Here is an 18,669-nt window from a genome sequence, read left to right on the forward strand (position 1 = left end):
TGAACACAATGGAGACAACAGGCAGGACCCTCCCAGGGGATGGACTCTGAAGAGCTTTGAGGAACGCAGCCAGCAGCCCTGGGTGCAGTCTGCGCCCTCTGCATGAGGCCTGGCCCCTACCTGCTCCTCGTAGAAAAGGTCGTTGGCTGTCTGCAAGATCTTTTCCACAGCTATGATGCCACCAATGGTGTGCACCTCCATGTCCACCAGCATGGTGAGCACTAAGATAGCCTCTACCAGCAGCTGCCTGTATTCTGGCTGGGGCACGCGGTTGAGGACTGACTCCACATGCACAGCAAACTTCATTTCCCCTGGGGTCATCTGTGAGGAGGGAGAAGGAATGCATCTAGAGCCTCATACCGCCAGCACAAGTCCCGTGCTGTGCTAGGCACTTGCCCAGGGCAACCCAGCGCCCAACACCAACCCACCTGCCCTGTTTCCCCTTCACATAAACCTCCTACCTCTCTGGTTGTTGAAGAGGGGAGAACAAAGCCCTCCACGGAGAGGCCATGGCACTGCAAAACAAGAAAGAGCAACCATGGTCATGGCCTGGAGAAGCACTGTGCGAGGACACATAGGTCCAGCCCATCAGCTTGCTCCTACTCGAGCACTGGTGGGTGCTGCCCACACACCCCAGCTCCACCTCCTGACTCACTGCACAGCATCACTACTTCTCCACCAGTTTGGCATCAGCTACATGGGCTTTCCCATCAGTTCGGCACAGGCAGGGATTTATTGTCAGGCAGACTGGAGGGCCAGCAGAAAGGCCATATGCTGCATCAGCCTGGTCCCCGCAGGCCCTGTCTCTGAGGATGGGCCCCCTCCTAGAGCTCAGGACTCCTCCTGGACTCACACCAAGCACTGGAAAAGGCCCTTGTCATTTGTAGCTGGGCAGGAGCCTCTTCCTGCAGAGAAGAAATAGCTGGGGAGGCTACATGCAGGATCCAACAATTACACACAGCATGGGGCTCTGCTCCCAGGCTTACTGTGCCTAGGATGAGCTATGCCTGGAGCTGCTTCAGCTGGGGCTCCAGCCCTGTCCCTGCCTGCCTAACGTATAAAGCAACTGAGCAGACCCAGTTGCCCTCTACAATGGTCAGCACAGTATGTCAGTCTTACATGCCTACAAGGCAGCTCCAACTCCTCCCCAGCTTTCCAGGGCCAGCTGCAGGCCTTGTTCATGAAGCAGGTATCTACACAACATCGGGACCAGCCTCAGGTGCCCAAGGTGTCCCTGGCAAGGCTGGTGCCTGGGACTACAGGCTCACATGCATGGAGAGGAGCCAGCTAGACACACAGCTCACCTTCTGCAGGACCTTCCAGACCTTCTGGTAGAAGCCCACAGGAACACGGTTCAGGGCCCCATCCAGCCGCCGTCTCCGATGCCACTGGCCCTGGCGGCTGTCCTTACTGCTCTGGTCTTCCAGCATGCTTGAAAAGGAGCCCTTGCCCAGCAGCTCTGAGTGCCCAGTGGACTGGGCAGACAAAACAAGGACAACAGAGACTGCTGCAAAGTAAATACTTCACGAGAATGCAGCCTGCTGCTGCCCAAGAGTTTGTGCTTGCCCAGCCTGGTTCCCCAGGGTAGAGCTGCCACCCCCTGCCCCCAGCAAAGCACACCCTGCAGCCCCAGCTCACTGTGACACCCCCCAGAGCACAGCTCCTTTCTGCAGCCAAACATGACAAACAACAAACACAGGTTACCAGAGAGGACTTCAGGTCGGCATCCATAGACTGTAAACTGAGGGGCTAAAGGAAAACAAGACACAAAAATCAGATTGTGCCAGAGCGGGGCAGCCATCACAGCAAGCACAGCAGCAGCAACATGGGCCAAGCTCAGGTCACAGGGCAGTTATCCCAAGGGCTGCAGTTAGCTGGAGATTGAGAGGTACTTTTGAAAGGCGAGCTGCGGAAATTTTCAGATTAGCATCAGAGGGGCGCCAGGGCATGGAGCAGCTGCGGGGCCCCATGTGCTGGTGCTGCAGCAGCAGTGAACTTGTGCCAGTCAGCGCACAGGGGCAGGGCTGCTACTGCTCTCTGGGCTGCTGTCACAGGCAGCGATTTATTCTCAGGCAGACTGGAGGGCCAGCAGCAAGGTCGCTGCCCGTGGACAACCCTCCTCGCCACATATGTGGTCCCTCTGTGATGCCAGGTTTCATGCTGCAGCAGGTTGACCATAAACCTGCTGCATCAGCCTGGTCCCCGCAGGCCATGTCTCTGAGGATGGGCCCCCTCCTAGAGCTCAGGACTCCTCCTGGACTCACACCAAGCACTGGAAAAGGCCCTTGTCATTTGTAGCTGGGCAGGAGCCTCTTCCTGCAGAGAAGAAATAGCTGGGGAGGCTACATGCAGGATCCAACAATTACCAGCAGGGCTACTGCTGGTCATGGCACTGGGAACACCATGCCATCCCACTCAGCAAGTTTTTTTTAGTATAATGGGACCTATTAGCCATAGCAGCTATGGAGCACAGCTCCCAGCTGGTTGTAATGCCAATACACCCACAGCTTCAGAGAAGCCTTCCCCTTGGCCAGACCAAACACGGCTGGTGCCACTCAGAGGGGAGCTCCTTGAAGGCTGTAGGGCAGTGCCAGCCCTGAGCCCCCACCGCATATTAAGAGCAATGCCGATCTCTTCCCAGGGAGCCAGCCTCCTTCCCCATCCTGAACAGAGCAACCCTGAGCCTGTTGAGAGGGGAAGCCAGCTAATTGCTTCTGCAGATCGCTCAGCAGGTTTGTTTAGGAAAGCTCAGACTCATGCATGCTTGGGAGCTGCCCTGGTGTGTGGCATGAGGGACAAAAGCTGAGGCTGCAGGAGGACCAGAGTGGCTTCACCTTACTCCCAGTCAGAGACTGCCTACGTTTATCCAGTTGCTGCAAGAGAAGAAGGAAATGAAGTTTCTGCTGCTGGAAGAGGCCCACCAGGACACCAGCCATGCCTGGGACACTGTGTGGTCCTCCTCACCCCTGCACCTTCTTAAGTACCCCTGTGCTCCCCCCTGTACTGCACTTCCAGAGCAACTCCCACCCCCACTAACAGATTTACCCCAGTTCTCCCCCCCAGGGCAGGACCGGAGCCAACAGGAGCTCCTGGAAGCAGCTGTAAGCTCTCTAAAGCCCAAGAGCGAGCTCCCTCCTGCTCTCCCATCAATCCTGCCCATCCTGTAGCTGCTTGTCACCCACAAAACCTGGCAGCCGCACCCTGCACCCCATGCCCTCACCTGCTTGATCTCACTTTTCAGCCTGACGATGCCAGCACGCTCAGGCTTCGTGGCCCCGACAGCCCCTACCTCACAGATGGAGACAGCAGTGGTGAGCGATGAGTCGACTGATCGCACTGGAGGGGAAGAGAAATCCAGAGTGGGTACCATGGCTCAGGGCATGGACATCCCTTGTTGCTGCTCAGGCACTGGTACCTCTGCACACCCTTCCCTCTATCCCAACCAGCACCAGAGATCCATAAGCACAGCACAGAACTGCTTCGGTTCAGGCCTGACGGGGCCAAGTGCCAAAGTAAGCAAAGCCCCAAGAGCCACAGGACTTGGGCTCAATCCACAGAAGTTGGCTCAGCACCATGCTGCTGAAAAGCACAGCTTCTCACTGGACCAGTGCGGTGCAGAAGCAACTGTGCTGAACATGGAGGAGAACAGCTGGGAACACTGGGAGCTGGCCATGCTCCACACCAGTACTCAGCTTTGCCTGGTGCTGAGATGCTCTCACAACCCAGCCAAGAGACTCACCACTCCTTTCCACCCCAAACTCCTTGCCAGAGAGAATGTGGTAGAGAAGGCTCTTCATGTCTGATGGGCTGAGATTCATCAGGTTCTCGGTGGCTTCTCCAGCTGGAGAAAACAGAGTTGGGAGGTTCTGCCCTGCTTCACAGCCCTTGTGACATTTCTACTCTGTACCCTGGCTCTGTGAGCAGGGGAAGCACTGGTACAGGAGCTCCAAGGACATACACTAATGCCAGGTACTGCCTACCACAGAGACCCATGCCAGCCCAACACATGCCTGAGTAGAGACTGCTATGAAATCACCTGCCTGTGCTGTCCACTAACAGCCCCATCTGCAGACCTCGGCACTTTCATGCAGGGTCTCATCCTCGTGCCAAGCTGCCCATTTTTAACAGCACTTCTCCTTCCTGGCTGAGAAGGCCCCAGGCACCACAGCACCACCCCAGCCAGGGCACCGTCCCTGCTGCACGCACCTGAGCAGCGCAGGGAGTGCGCCAGCTCTGTCGCCATCACCTGGATGATGAGCCCAATACGGATGCGGAACATCTCAGCAAAGAGTGCAGGCTGTGTGCGCATGTACATGGCCAAGTACACCATGATCTCCTGGAGGGGAAGAGGCAGATCATCCCACTGCTGCTCGCCAAGGCAGACACCCAGCTGTGGTGTCCCTCACCAGCCCAGTCCCTCACCTGGGTGAGGATGGACACACTGAGGTTCTTCTCACTGGCTTCATCAATGAGGCGAACAAGCTCCTCGTAGGGGATCGGGCTGGGGAGGGGATGAACAGAAGAGCAGGTGAGAGGGAGCAGCGTGAGCCCTGTCTCCCTCCTGGTCTGTACAGTCAGAGAGCAGCGATACAGCCTGGGGACAGCCACCCAGAGCTGCTCCTGCCCACAGACTCCAGAGCAGCAGGCTCACATCCAGCCCAGCACACCTGGGGAGGGAGAGGTGCCACACTCACGCAGAGATCGTCTTCTCGCGTGGCTCCGGGGGTAGCCCCACTGTCAAGTGCTTCTGGTGAGACAGGAGGTCAGTGCAGGCCTGAGGACAGAAAGAGTCACCCCAGGAATCACCAGCAGCTCAGGGTTTGGGGCCTTGGCACAAGGCAAAGGGAGACACAGCTGATGCAGCTACAGCTTGCCTGCCCACTCTGCTGCCTCCCCTCCAACAGGCCTCAGCCTGCTAGATGTTGGCTGCCTGGTTGTTACCTCATCCAGAGCTTCCACCTTCTTCTTGAGTATGCCAGAGATGTACCGGATCAGCGCCCACTGGCGTGTGTCCCCCACACGCACATACAGCTCTGTGAGGAGCTCCTTGACAGTGGGACCAGGCTCGCTGTCAAGTCCCGTGTGCCACTCAGGCCCCCTGCAGTAAAGAGATGCCGGGTTCTAGCCAGCCATTCACCCTGCAGTAGCTCTCAGGCTTTGTGGGTTGGGATGCATGCATGGCTGAGCCAGCAGGACTTGGAGCTTCTCATACTTGAGGATGTGGAGCATGTAGAGGATGTCTGCCTGCTCCTGCAGCGTGGGGCAGACGCGCAGCTGGTCCACCAGTGCCTTGCAATCCACATTGCCATGCTCATCACGGGGCAGGTTCATCTCTGCATAGAGTGTGTGACTCTGGGAGAAGGGAGACCCACACTCCTGGTTAGCACCACCAGTACCCTGCACCAAGTGCGGTCTGGTTATGGAGTCAAGGCCATTCACCCATGGATATTCCCCCTTGCCAAACACCAAGCTTTTCCAATGCACCCCTGCAAGGACCCTCTGGCTCCAGCTGAAAGGATGGCCTGCTTGGCCAGTCCGGGAGGGACAGGGCTCACCTTGCCATCCATGTCGTGCTGGTGGGGTGAACTCAGCAGCTTAACTGACTGCTGGGATGCCTGGAAGATCTTGCTGGGGACATACATCCCAACATCTAAAAGAAAGCCAAGGTTGGTGCACGCTCCTCAACCCCAGCCACCACTGTTGTGCCCCAAAATACTTCACACCTGACACTCGGCTCCCCCAGCAGTCCCCACAGAGAAGCTGGCTGTAGGAAAAGCAGCCCCTGCCCACCCACTTAGAGGAACACCATGGGGAGCTGCCATCCCTTATTGCTCAGCAGTTTCCACGAGGACGGCCCAAGCACCAACTCCAAGATATTTCATGGCCAGCACTAACATGATGGACATGGGTTGCTATGCAGTCCACGGCCCAGCTGCGGCCCCAGCATCCCACAGCTAGGAAAGCTCCCATAGTACTTCGGCCTCACCCTGGGGCTTGAGCAAAGGTGCCGAGGGTGCTGGATCTACTCACTCTGGACATGAAGGTCCTTGGCCTTGGATGCCAGGGACATGAGGTCACGGGTGGTGTGGACAGCAGCCCGAAAGCGGCTCAGCCCTCCCCGCTGGGCAGTGGGAGGCAGGTTCGACTGGGGAACCGTGCGCTGCAGCAGGTGATCCAAGTACTGAGCAACCTCATCGTAGGTGTCCGCTGGAAGGGGAGGCAGAAGAAGAGGGGGTTCAGCTGCTTTGTGCTGAGGCCCCCCAGGCCCTGGAAAGCACCCCAGCTGTGCCTTGGCAAGGCCAAAGCTTTGCTGGCTGCACAAAGCAACAGCGTGGGACTAGCGCCGGCAGCCAGCCATCCAGCACCAGTAGCCAGGCTTACAAAGCATGGCAGCCGTGGCACCCCTGTTCCTGAACTCCTCCAGTCCCTGGGACACTGGCTGCCAGCTGGGGCTAAACTGTGACTCCCTCTGAGTCCCGCCTGCACAAAGGAAGTGATGGGGCTGTGGCGTGTCTGGTCCAAGCCTGCGCAAGGACAGCAGGGTCTGCTTAAACCCCACAGAGAAACCCTCGCACTCTATCCCTCCAGGAAAGGAGGAGAGGCACAGCCAGGGGCCTGTCCAAGCAGAGACCGCTCAGGAGCACCCCAGCACAGCAAGAGCCAGGTCCAGCATGGGAGCAAGGCAGGGTGGGTTCTGCAACAGTTACTTCTAATTAGAAATTACCAGTTACTTCTAACTAGGAGTTAAGAGGTGGAGTTATGGTTCCTGCCTTGCTTTTTGCCCAGCCTCCAGCAGTTCTCATTGCTCCCAATGCCACATGAGGGGTGTCAGAACCACCACTCACTAACTGCTAATGGAGGAGGGTAGTTGGAGAGGTCTCTACTCAACCAGGAGATAACAGCGCTGCCCAGCAGTGAGGGGGATGCCCCAGGCAGTAGATGCCCCATGCCAAGGCAATGCAATACAATGCAGTGCTGATGCACTTCCAGCCAGCGGGCAAGGGCAAAGCCTTGCTGCTCTCCAACTGGCAGAGAGGCAATATGGTGCGTCTGCCCCAGGTGAGCTGCTGACTGCAGTCAAGGCCAACAGCCCAGCACCCCCTTTCCACGCATGGTGGGGATGCCTTGTGCCAGCGCCTGCAGGCTTGGCTGGAGAAGTCACCCAGACATCAGGCTTGAGAACATTATCCTGCCTGGCTGCAGCATCTGACTACAGGAAAAACTTAAAATTAAGTATCTTCTGGCTGCTGTAGAGAGGCCAGGCAGACCCTGTCTCCCATCAGGGCTGGGCGGAAGCAAACACCTTGAGGAAGCCCAGGTGCAGCCTGCAAGGAGACCACAGGCAAAGTGAGAGGAAGGTGAGAGAACTAAGTATTCAGAGTCACAGCAGTGCAAACATTGGCTACAGGAGCAGCAGAGGCAGAGCAGACTGATGGGAAGGCTGGGAAGATGACCAACACTAGGTCACACAGGAGGAAGGTGTACCCAGACCTGTTTGCAAGGGGAGCAGCAAAACTTGCACCCCACCGTGGTCTCAGGACAAGGTGGGTCCATCACGCTGTGATGGGCCAAGGCCCTCTCAGGCACCCTGTCCACAGAAGAAAGGCCTCAATTTGGCACCCACCAGAGCAGCTCTGCCCAGGGAGGGCCAAAGGCTTCAAGCAAACACTCAGAGATTGCTTGGGGACACGGTGGCTCTTCCCCACCATCTCAGCCACTGTGCCATCACTCTCTGCACCGACAGTTGTGCACCAAAGATCCTCAGCCAAATCTCCCAAGCAAGGCAGGTTGCTGAGCCTTTGTCTCTTTCCCACACAACAGCCTACAAAGGTCAGAGCAGCTCATTACAGAGTGTCCTCCACACTCCCCTGGCCACGTCCACCCACCTCAGCCCTGTCTGGCTGAGAAACCCCTCTGGTCAGGAGGCTACAACACCTGCATCAGTTCACCCAGTCCCACCCCACCAGTATCACCACGAGCATCACCCAGACAAGGTTAATTGATGGAGGGTCAGATGGAAACAGACACATGGTGAAAACCCAAGTGTATGAAGAATGCAGTGGCAGACACTGGCAGGGAGGTTGGGTCTTAACGGGTTTATGGGTGAGTTTGGCATTTGCCACGCCACAAAAGCAACTGGCCTGTTCCCCCTTACCATCCTCTGCTATCTGCAAGCCATGCAGCCGCTTTTCGGCGTCTAGATCCTCAAAGCTGTCAATGCTGAGCTCGTAACTCGTGGTAAAGACCTTACCCTCTGGCCCAGGGTCCATAAAGCTGAGGTGCGTTCGGCATGACGTTGTCAGGAACTCCGACAACTTACCCGTCTGGATCCTGGGCAAGAGGAGGAGAGGTCACACAGAGAGGAAGGGGGAGGCAATACTGTTGTCTTTGCCTCAGGGATCCAGGGCAGGCTGAGATGCACTCGCCACAGAGCGTATGCAGGACCCAGTGCCTGCTTTAGCTGCCTGCAACTCCTCCAGCCACAGGTGGCCATGGAAGGGGCTGCCCAAAAGCTATTAGAGGGATCCCGCAGCCGTTAGCTTAATAGCAAGAAGAGATATGCCCTCTCTTGCATCTCCTCTGTTGGGATTGTAGCGCCAGGATGCATTTACAGCCTAGCACACCCCAGTGTATCCTCTACAGCTTGTTTCCCCAACAGCTGATACTCAGGACCAGCAGGTACCCTCATGAACCCCCTCCGCTCCTGCACTGCAGGAAGCTGCACTCACCTTGCACCACCGAAATAGCCGTCCTGCAGCTTCCGCAGCGTTGCCAGCACTGTGGGGTGCACGCTGCTGCCGGTTTCATCTGTTGGGGACAGAGCCACAGGCAGTCAGGCTCCCAGAAGGTAACATAGGGCCAGGTGGGCATTCAGACACGCAAAGCACTATGGCATCACCCAAACCCTTCTTTTGGGGAGCACAACCAGGCTTTGTACCAAAAGCACCACCCAAGAAGGGAAATTCAGGGCTGTTCAGGATGGATTCCAGCAAAGGCAGGCCAAGATGCTCCAGGCTCCTCAGATTTCACCTTGGGCTGAAGCTGACAGTACTGGACAGCAGGACCCAACAGCTCTCTGCTCTGTCCCTGGCTTTCACATGAGGCAGCAGAGGGGGTGCTGCTGTCAGGGGCAACGGCACTACAGCAGAGGGCATGCTCAGGACACTAAGGGCATTTCAAGTACACAAGGAGAGCCAAACAGGCCTCAAAGCAACACAGAGCACCAAACTCATAAGGAAAGTGCGCACAGCTCCAGAGAAGCCTATTTTGCTTCAGAGAAGCCAGTTCTGCTCTGCACCATTGCGCAACTCTCTGCTCTTTCTGGTTTGCTGTTCTCCCCTCCCTGTTGTCTAGGAAAGTAATGAGCAGGTCTCACTAGTCCTAGTGAAGAGTCAAGATGCATGAAAAGCCCCAAGAACACTTTTAGAGGGGATTATATTTTTGGTCCTACTCCCAAAAGGCCTCCCAAAAAGCCTAGCTGCCCAGAGACTGAATACCTCCATGGCAGCAAACATCCCTTGGGCTGCAGGCTCTAGTGCTTGGCAGACAGCCCTGGTAGCTGCCAGGACAGCTGCCAACTCAGTGTGGCTCCTTTGAGCAGTAACCTCTTTACAGGACATTACTGGCTGTTCCAGTCCCACCATGTCCCCATTATCAAGACAGTCCCATATGTGCCCACCCGCTTCCTCCTCCAGAGGCTGCTCTAGCCAAAATGCCTTGCGAGGCTGGAGGATCTATACCGAGCATGGTGTGGGAGATGGGGAAGGTGATGGTTGGCCGCCCAGTCATCCTCCAGCGGCTGCAGAGATACGAGAGGTCCGTCCTCAGCATTTCCACAATCATCTTGTTGTCGAGAGCCAGGTAGAACTGCTGCTGGTCTATGAACTGCAAGGACAGCAGGAGACGTGAGCAGCCCATCCTGCAGCCACCAGGTTCCTTTAGTGCCACCCACACCTTCCTGCAGGCACTCATATCCAGGCCCACCAGACAGTGCACACAGGGGAGATGTTCCTTTGCACCCACAGCTCATCCCACTTCCCCTGATATGTGCCAGTACAGTCTAGCAAGGGATCCTGAACCCCAGGGCAGCTACTGGCCACCAACAACTACAAGGAGATAACACTACATCAGCCAGGCCCCACACAGCTGGTCCACGATGTACCTATCCCGAGCAAATATGGGCTTCCCCCAATGCTCACAACCCTACTCATCCCCACACCATGCTGAACAGAGGGGTCCCTATCCTGCCATCAGCCTCCTCCTGATGTCCTTGTTACGGTAAGCTAAGAGATTTTCACCCAACACTGATCATCAGATGGCTGAAACCATCTCCTCCCAGCACGCACACCTCCAGGACCACCAATTCTGCTGCTTCACGCCAGGGAGCTGGTGCTGCTCTGCCCTCCCAGGCTGTTCACAGGGTGAACCTTCTGAGAATAACTCCAGTTATTCTCGAGTTATGAGAGAGAATAACTTCAGTGCTCAAGACAGTGGAGAAACCTCCTGCTCAGTTCCGGACCGCAGAACAGCTGGGAACGAGCCTGTGCAATGCCACCCACCTGTGGGGTAAAGGTAAAGATGCTCTTCCTGATTTTGTAGAGCTTGGAGGTCCCGAGGACGCCCATGTGCCGGTAGGGCCGACCTGTCAGGCACATCTGCTTGTTGCGGCCTAGGGGGACAAGAAGAGGAGGTTTAAGTGTAAGCCCCCTCACGAAAGGGGATGCAGCAGCAACCAGAGACTGGCCCCAGTGCTATCAGGCAGCAAAAAAGGGCTGGTTTATGCTCAGGGTACCCCAGAAACCTGTGTCGAGCTGGCACAGCTCTAGGGGACAATCTGTCCCCCAGTCCTGCCCAGGGGCCTAGAGATACCCAGGCCCTCCCCAGGAACTCCTGCTGAAACAGGGACATACGGCCTGTCCTGACCTCTGTAACATGCCACACCTCCAGGTCTTTGTGGGTGTCAGAAGCTGGGGCAGGGCCGGGGGATCCCCCTGCACAGGGCTGGCCCTGCAAAGCTGAGAGCTCTATCACTCCCATTGCTCCTGGATTACTCCCAGAGCCCAGGACAGTGCAGCAGCAGCATTGCCCCTTGGTGATGTCAGCCCTGGCAGCTGCCAGGCTGCTCCCCTGCTCCCTTTGCCCATGTCACACTTGGCCTTTTGGTGGCTTAAATTAGCCAGCGCGTGCAGGCTGCGGTGGGTCATGTTTCTCCTTTGGCCCAGGCTGGATCTCCAGCTCCTGCACAACAAGCCCCATGCCTAAAGGGTTGCAGTGTCAGGGAATGAGTGTGCAGAGCTCTGGAGCACACCTTCCCCTCACACTCAGCCCTCCAACAACAGCCGTCCCACTTGAGCTACAGGTGCTCTCAACCAAGGACCGCCAGACTGGGGTCTCGCTTGCCTCCTCCATGGAGATCTGGGTACAGGAACAAAAGCTGGCTCCTGCCCACACCAGCTCCATCCTACATGGATCAGAGCCTCTGCCTGTCCCCACTGTGAAAATGCAACACCAAAGCTTTATCCCTTTCAGAATCACTCTGAAGAGCACTGCCAGCCACCCCCATTCCCCTGGTGCAGAAGTAGCTTTACCAGGCCCAGGAACGGGTAGCAGAGCCCTGACCAGCCCAGCAGGCAGCAGGGGGGTAGGACATTATCACCTATAAGCAGGAGTACCAGGGGACGGGACAGACACTTCTGCATCCCCTTTGCTGCAGGAAAGGGAGCCCAGCTCACCCAGCCGGGCGTAGATGTGGCTGAGGATGCGGGCAGGCTGCACTCGGATGGGGTAGACCTCTGCCACAGTCTCCACTTCAATGTCCTCCTTCCTCAGGACAGCCTTGATCCCCTCCGTCTCTGCCAGGATGCACACTAAGGAGAGAGGACAGGCTCAGTACAGCAGGAGCACAAGGGTGACAGCATTACCCCTGGCCTTTGTGGACACATACAAGGTGCCGCATCATGTAGAGGCAGCTGTTTGGGGTCCCTTTGGGAACCAGTTCTCGCTGCAGAGGTCTGCCCTGCTTCTCTCAACACTCCCTACACCCAAGCCTTCCCTGCTGAGTGGCAGGAGGACAAGACAGTTTTCAACTTCTCTGCAGAGGAGGCTGTAGCAAGTGATATTCTCTGGGGTAACAGTGGAGTGGAAGGACTTGCACCCCATCTTATACCCACCTTGCCAGGGCCTAGATCTGGTTACACTGGCTGCCAACCAACAAGCAGAGCCACCCCAGAGCCAACCCCATGAACTCCACATGGGCAGAGTCTCCAGGCCTGCCACAGGGGTTTGAGACCGATCCCTTTCCCTTACCTTGGACCACCACATCAGGCTTGGGGACAGTTGCAAAACGGCGGTTGAGGGGATCTATTTCACCGGGTGCTAGAAACCCCTGAGGAAAAAGAGATGAGGAAATGAACATTTCATGGGCAGGGCAGAATGGGTGATGTCTACAAACAACCCACTTCTAAGAGGTCCTGGGGGATGGAGGGGACAACTTCCTCATGGTAGTGGCTCAGGGTGGCAGCATTTGCCCTTTCAGAGCTCAGAGCCTGGCCCCACAGCCCTCCCCATCACCAGGGGTGACCATACCTCAGCCATCAGGCAGCCCAGGATATAGAGGGACTGCCCCCACATGAGCGGTAGCTTGCCCATGGGTATCCTGTCCACAGTGTGGGGGTTTCTGTATTCCTCATCCACCTGGAAGACAAGCTAGGACGTCAGTGAGGGATCCACAGACACAGGATGCTGAAGGAAGCATCATCATTGCATTTTGAAGTCCAGTAGTTTAAGGCTTAACACAAGAGCCTACGAAAGCATTTGCCAAAGAGGGTCTAAAACATCCTGGCTACACTCCTCCCTTCTTCTCATGATCACCCCAGACACCCACGTCAGACAACAGACCAAGGGCTCCGACTTGAGTTTGGGTTCCCAACACAGGCCATCCCACAGGAACGACTGACATGCCCCAGGAGCACCAGGGCAATGCTCTCAGATGTTGGCAGGGAGAGCATCTCCCTGCACCACCCAGGTACCAGGAGGCTGTTGCTCCCAGCTCAGGCCCACACAAACACCCTGAGCACTGAATGGGAGCTCAGCACAACCTCCTCAGCCCAGCTTCATGTGTCCTGAGCTCTCAGAAGACTCTGACTCCAGGCCAGCAGACTGTCAGCAAAGCATCCTTGTGTATGGGGGCAAGAAATGCCTTGGGTAAAAAAAGCAGTTTATTTATCCAACATGGTTTTATAACAGCTCCAACCCACACTTTTTTCACACAGGGTTTCCATGCACTACACGTGCTGCTTTACTAACGATTTGAGTTAATAAGCAATTAAAACCTAATTATCTGGTAAAGAAACCCACTCCTATCGTAGCTCAGGATCACTCACCTTATCTGGCGGGACACTGTACAGCTCCGGCATCAGGCGCACCCCATTCTTCCCCTTGATGAGAACCCCCTCAAGGGCTTCCCGGTACTCCTGCACCTAAGGATAGAAGGGAGGGGATCTGCCCCCACTAATGGCTCCCTCCATCCTTCCTCCCTACACCTCCCTTGCCAGGGACTTCTTTCCACCAGCCCAGCAGGTGCTGCCTCCCTTACCTGCTCCATGTTTCCACTGAAAATCCCATCAATGATCAAGTACGCCCAGAAGAGGGGCCACTCACACTCAATGTTCTCAAACAACTTCAGCTCAGCAGGTTCGTAGTAGAGGCGGTTGGGGTCCTGCAGGGAGGGCGTGACAGCAAGGAAAGTGGTGGGTGGCAGGATCCTCTCAAACTGACAGCGCTCCTACTCCCCCCCAGACTCAAATGCCCTCCCAGTCTTCCTCTGCAGATGATGGCTGAGACAGAGCCAAAAGCAGGTTCACCTCCAGGCTGTGTCCTTTCCATCAGACATGCCCTCCCAAGCTCCCTGGCACTGATGTCAAAGGGACTCACCCTTCCTGGCCAAAGTGAGCCTACCCAGTGTCCAGGAGAGCACTGCAGAGCCTGGTACAACAGCTCCCCTCGCTGCACTGGGGACACGTGCATCCCCATCACCTTGCCTGCTCTGCCCCAGCCCCTCAGCACCTGCTGCCTCAAGCATCACCAGGCTCACCCAGCAGGCTGTGAGGACTTGGTCACGCCGGGACAGAGAGCAGGGTCCCTCAGCCATTTGGTGTGACTGTGAGCCTGTCACAAGGCACGAGGCCAGGATGGAGAGCTGCCTTCGCTGAATCCTCCCACCCCAGATGTGCATGGTGTAATGCCCCAAGAGACCTATGCTCAGCTCTCCCTGCTAACTGCTTTAACTCTTTTTGCTACAGATAAGGGAGAGAGCTGGCCTTAGCAGACTGTCAGGCAGAGGGGACAGCAAGAACAGAGGGAGCAGATGTTTCCTGTAGTGCCTGCACTCTGGGCACAAGCTCCCATTTGATTCCAGGCATCTACAGAGCCGCTGCAGGCAGCACTGCCCTTCCCAGCAGTAAACCGTGGCTTTGCACACTGGCAAAGCTCATGAGTGCTAGGAGAGTCAGACTGGAGACGCTGCTGCTCTGCTGCCTATTATGGTCAGGTCTGAAGAGGCACAGCAGAGGAGAAGCATTCAGAGACACTCATGCCCAAAGGAGCCCCACCTGGTTACGGGCTCAACAGCTGGTGGTGATTTAAGAGAGCTGGTACTCTCCAAGTACCATCTCCTGGTTCTGTGGTTATCAAATGCGACTGTTGCTTATAAAAGTTTCCTGCTGGCTCCACTGAGAGCCAAGTGTGGCAGTATACAAGCTGCCTGCTGTCCTGTGAGAGGCAGAAGCATCTTTGTGACCTCCAATGCTGCCGCAGAGCCAAGGCTGTCAGGGAGGAGCACTACATGGTCACCTGCACAGGTCTCCAGCCCTTGCTCAGGGCTTGTGCAGCCCTGGGAGAGCCAGGGAAAGGGCCCACTTCAGCAGGGTGCCCACGCGGGGCAGTGGTCCCATCTTCCCCCAGCCTAAGAGATACAACACCAGGTCCCAAGATGGGGGCAGAGACAACCTTTGCCCATCTGCTATGAGCACTGGTGGGGTGTACCATCTCTGCAATAAGCTCTGGCATTTTCGGAAGCCTTGCCCAGACCTGTCACACTACCTGGGGCTATTCAGAGTGCTTATCTCCCCATTAGTCCCCACCACAGCTTTTGCACTGCAGCTGGGGGAGCTACTGCTTTGGCATTCAAGTTCTGGCAGGCAGCTGAGTTGGGAACACTCACCTCTTTGGGGGTCCTGTACCCATCCCGGAGGAAGCGGCAGCAGCCATAGCGCCCCTGAAAGGAAGGGAAAGAGGTGCTGAGCAGGAAGCATAGCATGAGACACCTTGTGCCTTCAATGCAGATGTATGGGGAGGAGTGGTGTCCTCCAGCCAAATACCCTCTCACTTGCTCACCTTGTGCTCAGGCACTATGATCACAGCCTAGGGCCACAGCACACAGGACACCGAGACTGGGAGAGGACATGCCCCAGCACGCCCTCCCCGAACACATTTTTGGGGAGAAAAGGGCTACAACAGTTTGGCCTGCAGCTGTCTCCTGGGAAAGGCAAGACAAGGGCAGAGCCGCTCACCTGCAGCTTCGTGATGATCTCTTGTTTGGTGATTTCCACCAGCTCACTGTCCTCCACAGCAAATGCCGGGTAGGAGATGACAGAGAGCACGCTGGCATCCACCTCCTTGGATGTGGAGGCCCTGGGCAGCATCGAGTGGAGGATGGACTGGGTGAATTGGAGGGAGGGTGGTTAGGTTGCCAGGCTGGGCATTGTTCACACTGCAAACCCAGCAGATCACAGTTCATCCTGCAACAGTGTAAAGCCCATGCAGGTCTCACCTGGCAGTGCTGCACTTCATCCGACAGCACCCTTATCACTGACTGTGGGCCTCCCTTTGCTCCAAAGAGATCCAGCTCATCCAGTGCCTCCAGGGCAGCCTGCAAGCAGGGTGAGACTCAAAGCAGCAAGTCCTCCACCACGCTGCTCATCTCTAAGAGCCCTCACCCCATGCCAGCCACTCTGTATAACATTAAATTTAAATAAATTTAAACCCTGCTGTGGCTGCAGAACACACTCCTGGTCAGAACATGACCACATCTTCAAAGTCACAGGTAGCCAGACATCAACGGGACCCTGGGTGTTTCTGCCACATACTCCAAGTAATTTCTCATTCCCCATTCAGCCAGAACTCAGGCAAGAGTGGCACAGTTTTATCCCAGCTCAGAAGGGGAAAAGTCTTCCTCACCAGGAACCTATCACCGCATGGGGCACTGAGCCTCAATAGCTCAACGTGCCCAGCCTTCCCTGTAAAAAAGCAGCACAGGCCACTGGTGCTTGCCCAGCACCTCTCCCTGGCTCACCTTAGCCATGCCAACGGAGCTAGCGTTCAACTCGGTGATGCCCTGGTTAGTCTTGTCCCCACGCTCCCATATTCCAAAGTCCTATGCAGAGGCAGTGGCACGTTGGAGCAGGCAGCAGTTCACAGCACACCCAGAAACCCTTCTAACCCCATCCATTGGTGGTGCTCCCAGCAGACACCGTGGGACTGTGCCTGCTGGGGCTCAGGAGGGACCCACCGCTGTCCCCAGACACCAGTCCACCACCTGCACCCCCAGGGTACGCTCCCCTTCCCCAGCACAGGCTACCCACCGCAGTTTTGTAGGCTGCTTCGATGTAGAACACTAGGTTCTGGATAAAGTTGACTTCATCCAGGCTGTGAATTATGTGGAGGCCTGAAGCAGGGGGAGGAATTTACATGAGTCACTCTGAGTCCACAAGCATCTCTAGGAAGAGGCTGCAGTAACCCCAGTTGGACCTCTCCTCCTCACTGCACGTCTGCCCCATGGGAGCCACATTCTCCCATCTCCACTCCCACCCCCCCAAGGCAGCGCTGCAGCTTCAGGCAAATGGGTGCTCTTAGAGAGAGGGACATTGAGGGGCGCAAATCCACCTCGGGTGCTGTGAACATAAGAAAACAGGGAAGTCTGGGAGGCCATCAAGCAGTCTGGCACCCAGTCCGAGAATGTGGAGAGCCCTGAAGATCAGCACACTCAAAGCTGATCAAATGCCCCAACAGCATCACCTGAGGCTGTCATTTGTGCCAGCATGAGCAGGTAGAGGGAGGTGGCATCCATCTGTAGGTGACCCCACTCATGGTCCCCCACCACGGTAGCACAGGTGTGGGTGTTGTACTTGGCATGCAGGCAGTCCCTGGTGCTCTGGCTGTACTTGAACGCCTCCACTTTGTCGACCTCGAGAAGGACAAGGAGATGCAGGGGTTTATCAAACCTTATCTCCAGAGAGGTCTGGCAGCCAAGGGCTGCCCCATGCTTTTAGCCCAGCATGTGGAGCCATGCCTGGCAGGGCAGAAACCCTGCAGGCCCCTGGCTGAGCCCCTCCACACAGCAAAGCAGCGAATGCAGGCTCAAGCACCACCCTCGCGCGCTCAGGACTGCAGCCATGGAGGGCCCACAGCTACAGCTGAACCGTGTGGAAAGAAAAGGGCCAATCCAAACCCCCTCAGGGAGAAGGGCTGCGGAGTGCCAGTGCCAGCCAGACCAGAAGACAGGGAGCAGCTGGCAAAGGCTCCACTGGCCACCAGCCCACAGCACTGGGACTTCCATCACATCAGGGACAGATGCCAAGTCAGAGCTTATTTCAAGCCTCATTGGAAGGGAGCCATCCTTGGGGAGACCACTCAACTCTCAGAGGCATTTCCCAGCCCCTACCTGTCTCATCATGCACTGAAGCAGCCCCCGCATCAGCTTCACCACGCTCTGCAGGAACAAGGAAAACAGCCTTCTTAATCCCCACACCGCCAAGAGAAGCCCTGACTCAGGATATCAGCTGGCCACTGACCTTTGCAGGGCGCCGGCACCTGTAACCGGAGCGCCTGCTCACATTTCCATGGCCCCTAATCTCTAGGCGACAGGAGAGGAAAGCAAGATTTCTTGGCCTGCCATCAAGGCCAAGCTGCTGTGCCATGCAGGGAGGGAGGGCATAGCTGCAGGATGCAGGTCCCCAGCCCCTGGGAGAAGGGCTGCATCCCCAGATCACCCCGGTGCCAGAGGGCTGGGGTCTCCGGCTGGGCTCTGGGCAGAGCAGGCTCTGACATCCCCTCTTATCGCCCCCTGTGCCTGGGGACAGCCCTGTTCCCGTCCTCACTGCGTGGCCTCCTATCACCTTTCAGTCCCAGTGCTGGGCTGTGCCAAAAGTGAACCAGCCAGCTTCCCGGTGTCGCCCTCCCTCCCGCCGGCTCCCTCCTACCTGCTCCAGCTCGTAGGCCTTGGCCTTGTCCTCGTCGCGGTCGGCGTTCTTGCGGTAAGCCAGGCCCAGCCCCCAGACGGCCAGAATGCTGTAGACGTTGTCCCGGACCCAGGCATCCCGGTGGTCGGCGCTGGCAGGGAGCAGGCCCGTCACCGCGTCCTGCCGAGGGGAGACACACCGAAGGGCCGCGGCCCCCTTTCCCGGTTAACTCCGCCCGGCCCGGCCGGCGGCTCCCCAGGGCCCGGCGGGGCGCACCGGGGCCCGCGGTGAGGCGGATCCCGCCCCCCGCCCCCCGGCAGGCCCCGCACCTGGTGCCGGAGGATGGTCTGCTGCACCAACCGCGCGTACCCGTCCAGCCGCACGCCCGAGTTGCTCCGGCTGCGCATGGCGGCGACGGTAGCGGACACCGGCA

General features: G+C 57.1%; 1 protein-coding gene across 7 annotated transcripts in view; it reads right to left on the reverse strand.

The window, feature by feature from the left end:
* Nucleotides 1–18,663, reverse strand: part of PHKA1 (phosphorylase kinase, alpha 1 (muscle)) — a 20,244-nt gene extending 1,581 nt beyond the window's left edge. Inside the window, exons 1-32 of one of the 7 annotated variants that reach the window (XM_014955999.1) lie at nt 18,566–18,663; nt 18,258–18,416; nt 17,720–17,767; nt 17,074–17,242; nt 16,641–16,723; nt 16,352–16,432; nt 15,830–15,928; nt 15,570–15,716; nt 15,221–15,274; nt 13,595–13,717; nt 13,383–13,478; nt 12,586–12,693; nt 12,307–12,385; nt 11,733–11,867; nt 10,560–10,669; nt 9,741–9,885; nt 8,730–8,808; nt 8,252–8,331; nt 6,031–6,207; nt 5,556–5,650; nt 5,213–5,352; nt 4,942–5,098; nt 4,695–4,774; nt 4,423–4,501; nt 4,207–4,336; nt 3,740–3,841; nt 3,221–3,336; nt 2,835–2,873; nt 1,705–1,749; nt 1,305–1,475; nt 462–515; nt 121–321 (exon numbers count right to left, since the gene is read on the reverse strand). In XM_014955999.1, the coding sequence (XP_014811485.1) occupies nt 121–321; nt 462–515; nt 1,305–1,475; nt 1,705–1,749; nt 2,835–2,873; nt 3,221–3,336; nt 3,740–3,841; nt 4,207–4,336; nt 4,423–4,501; nt 4,695–4,774; nt 4,942–5,098; nt 5,213–5,352; nt 5,556–5,650; nt 6,031–6,207; nt 8,252–8,331; nt 8,730–8,808; nt 9,741–9,885; nt 10,560–10,669; nt 11,733–11,867; nt 12,307–12,385; nt 12,586–12,693; nt 13,383–13,478; nt 13,595–13,717; nt 15,221–15,274; nt 15,570–15,716; nt 15,830–15,928; nt 16,352–16,432; nt 16,641–16,723; nt 17,074–17,242; nt 17,720–17,767; nt 18,258–18,416; nt 18,566–18,643 (3,459 nt within the window). In that variant the 5' untranslated portion in view covers nt 18,644–18,663. Of the gene's footprint in view, nt 1–120; nt 322–461; nt 516–1,304; nt 1,508–1,704; nt 1,750–2,834; nt 2,874–3,207; nt 3,337–3,739; nt 3,842–4,206; nt 4,337–4,422; nt 4,502–4,694; nt 4,775–4,941; nt 5,099–5,212; nt 5,353–5,555; nt 5,651–6,030; nt 6,208–8,155; nt 8,332–8,729; nt 8,809–9,740; nt 9,886–10,559; nt 10,670–11,732; nt 11,868–12,306; nt 12,386–12,585; nt 12,694–13,382; nt 13,479–13,594; nt 13,718–15,220; nt 15,275–15,569; nt 15,717–15,829; nt 15,929–16,351; nt 16,433–16,640; nt 16,724–17,073; nt 17,243–17,719; nt 17,768–18,257; nt 18,417–18,565 lie in introns of all 7 variants that reach the window. The other 6 variants (XM_014955997.1, XM_014956000.1, XM_014956001.1 and 3 more) reach the window with 6 other exon arrangements.
* Between the last annotated feature and the right edge of the window lie 6 nt (nt 18,664–18,669).

This window comes from Calidris pugnax, unplaced genomic scaffold (assembly GCF_001431845.1).
Source record: "Calidris pugnax isolate Ruff unplaced genomic scaffold, ASM143184v1 scaffold281, whole genome shotgun sequence".
Classification (NCBI taxonomy): Eukaryota; Metazoa; Chordata; class Aves; order Charadriiformes; family Scolopacidae; genus Calidris; species Calidris pugnax.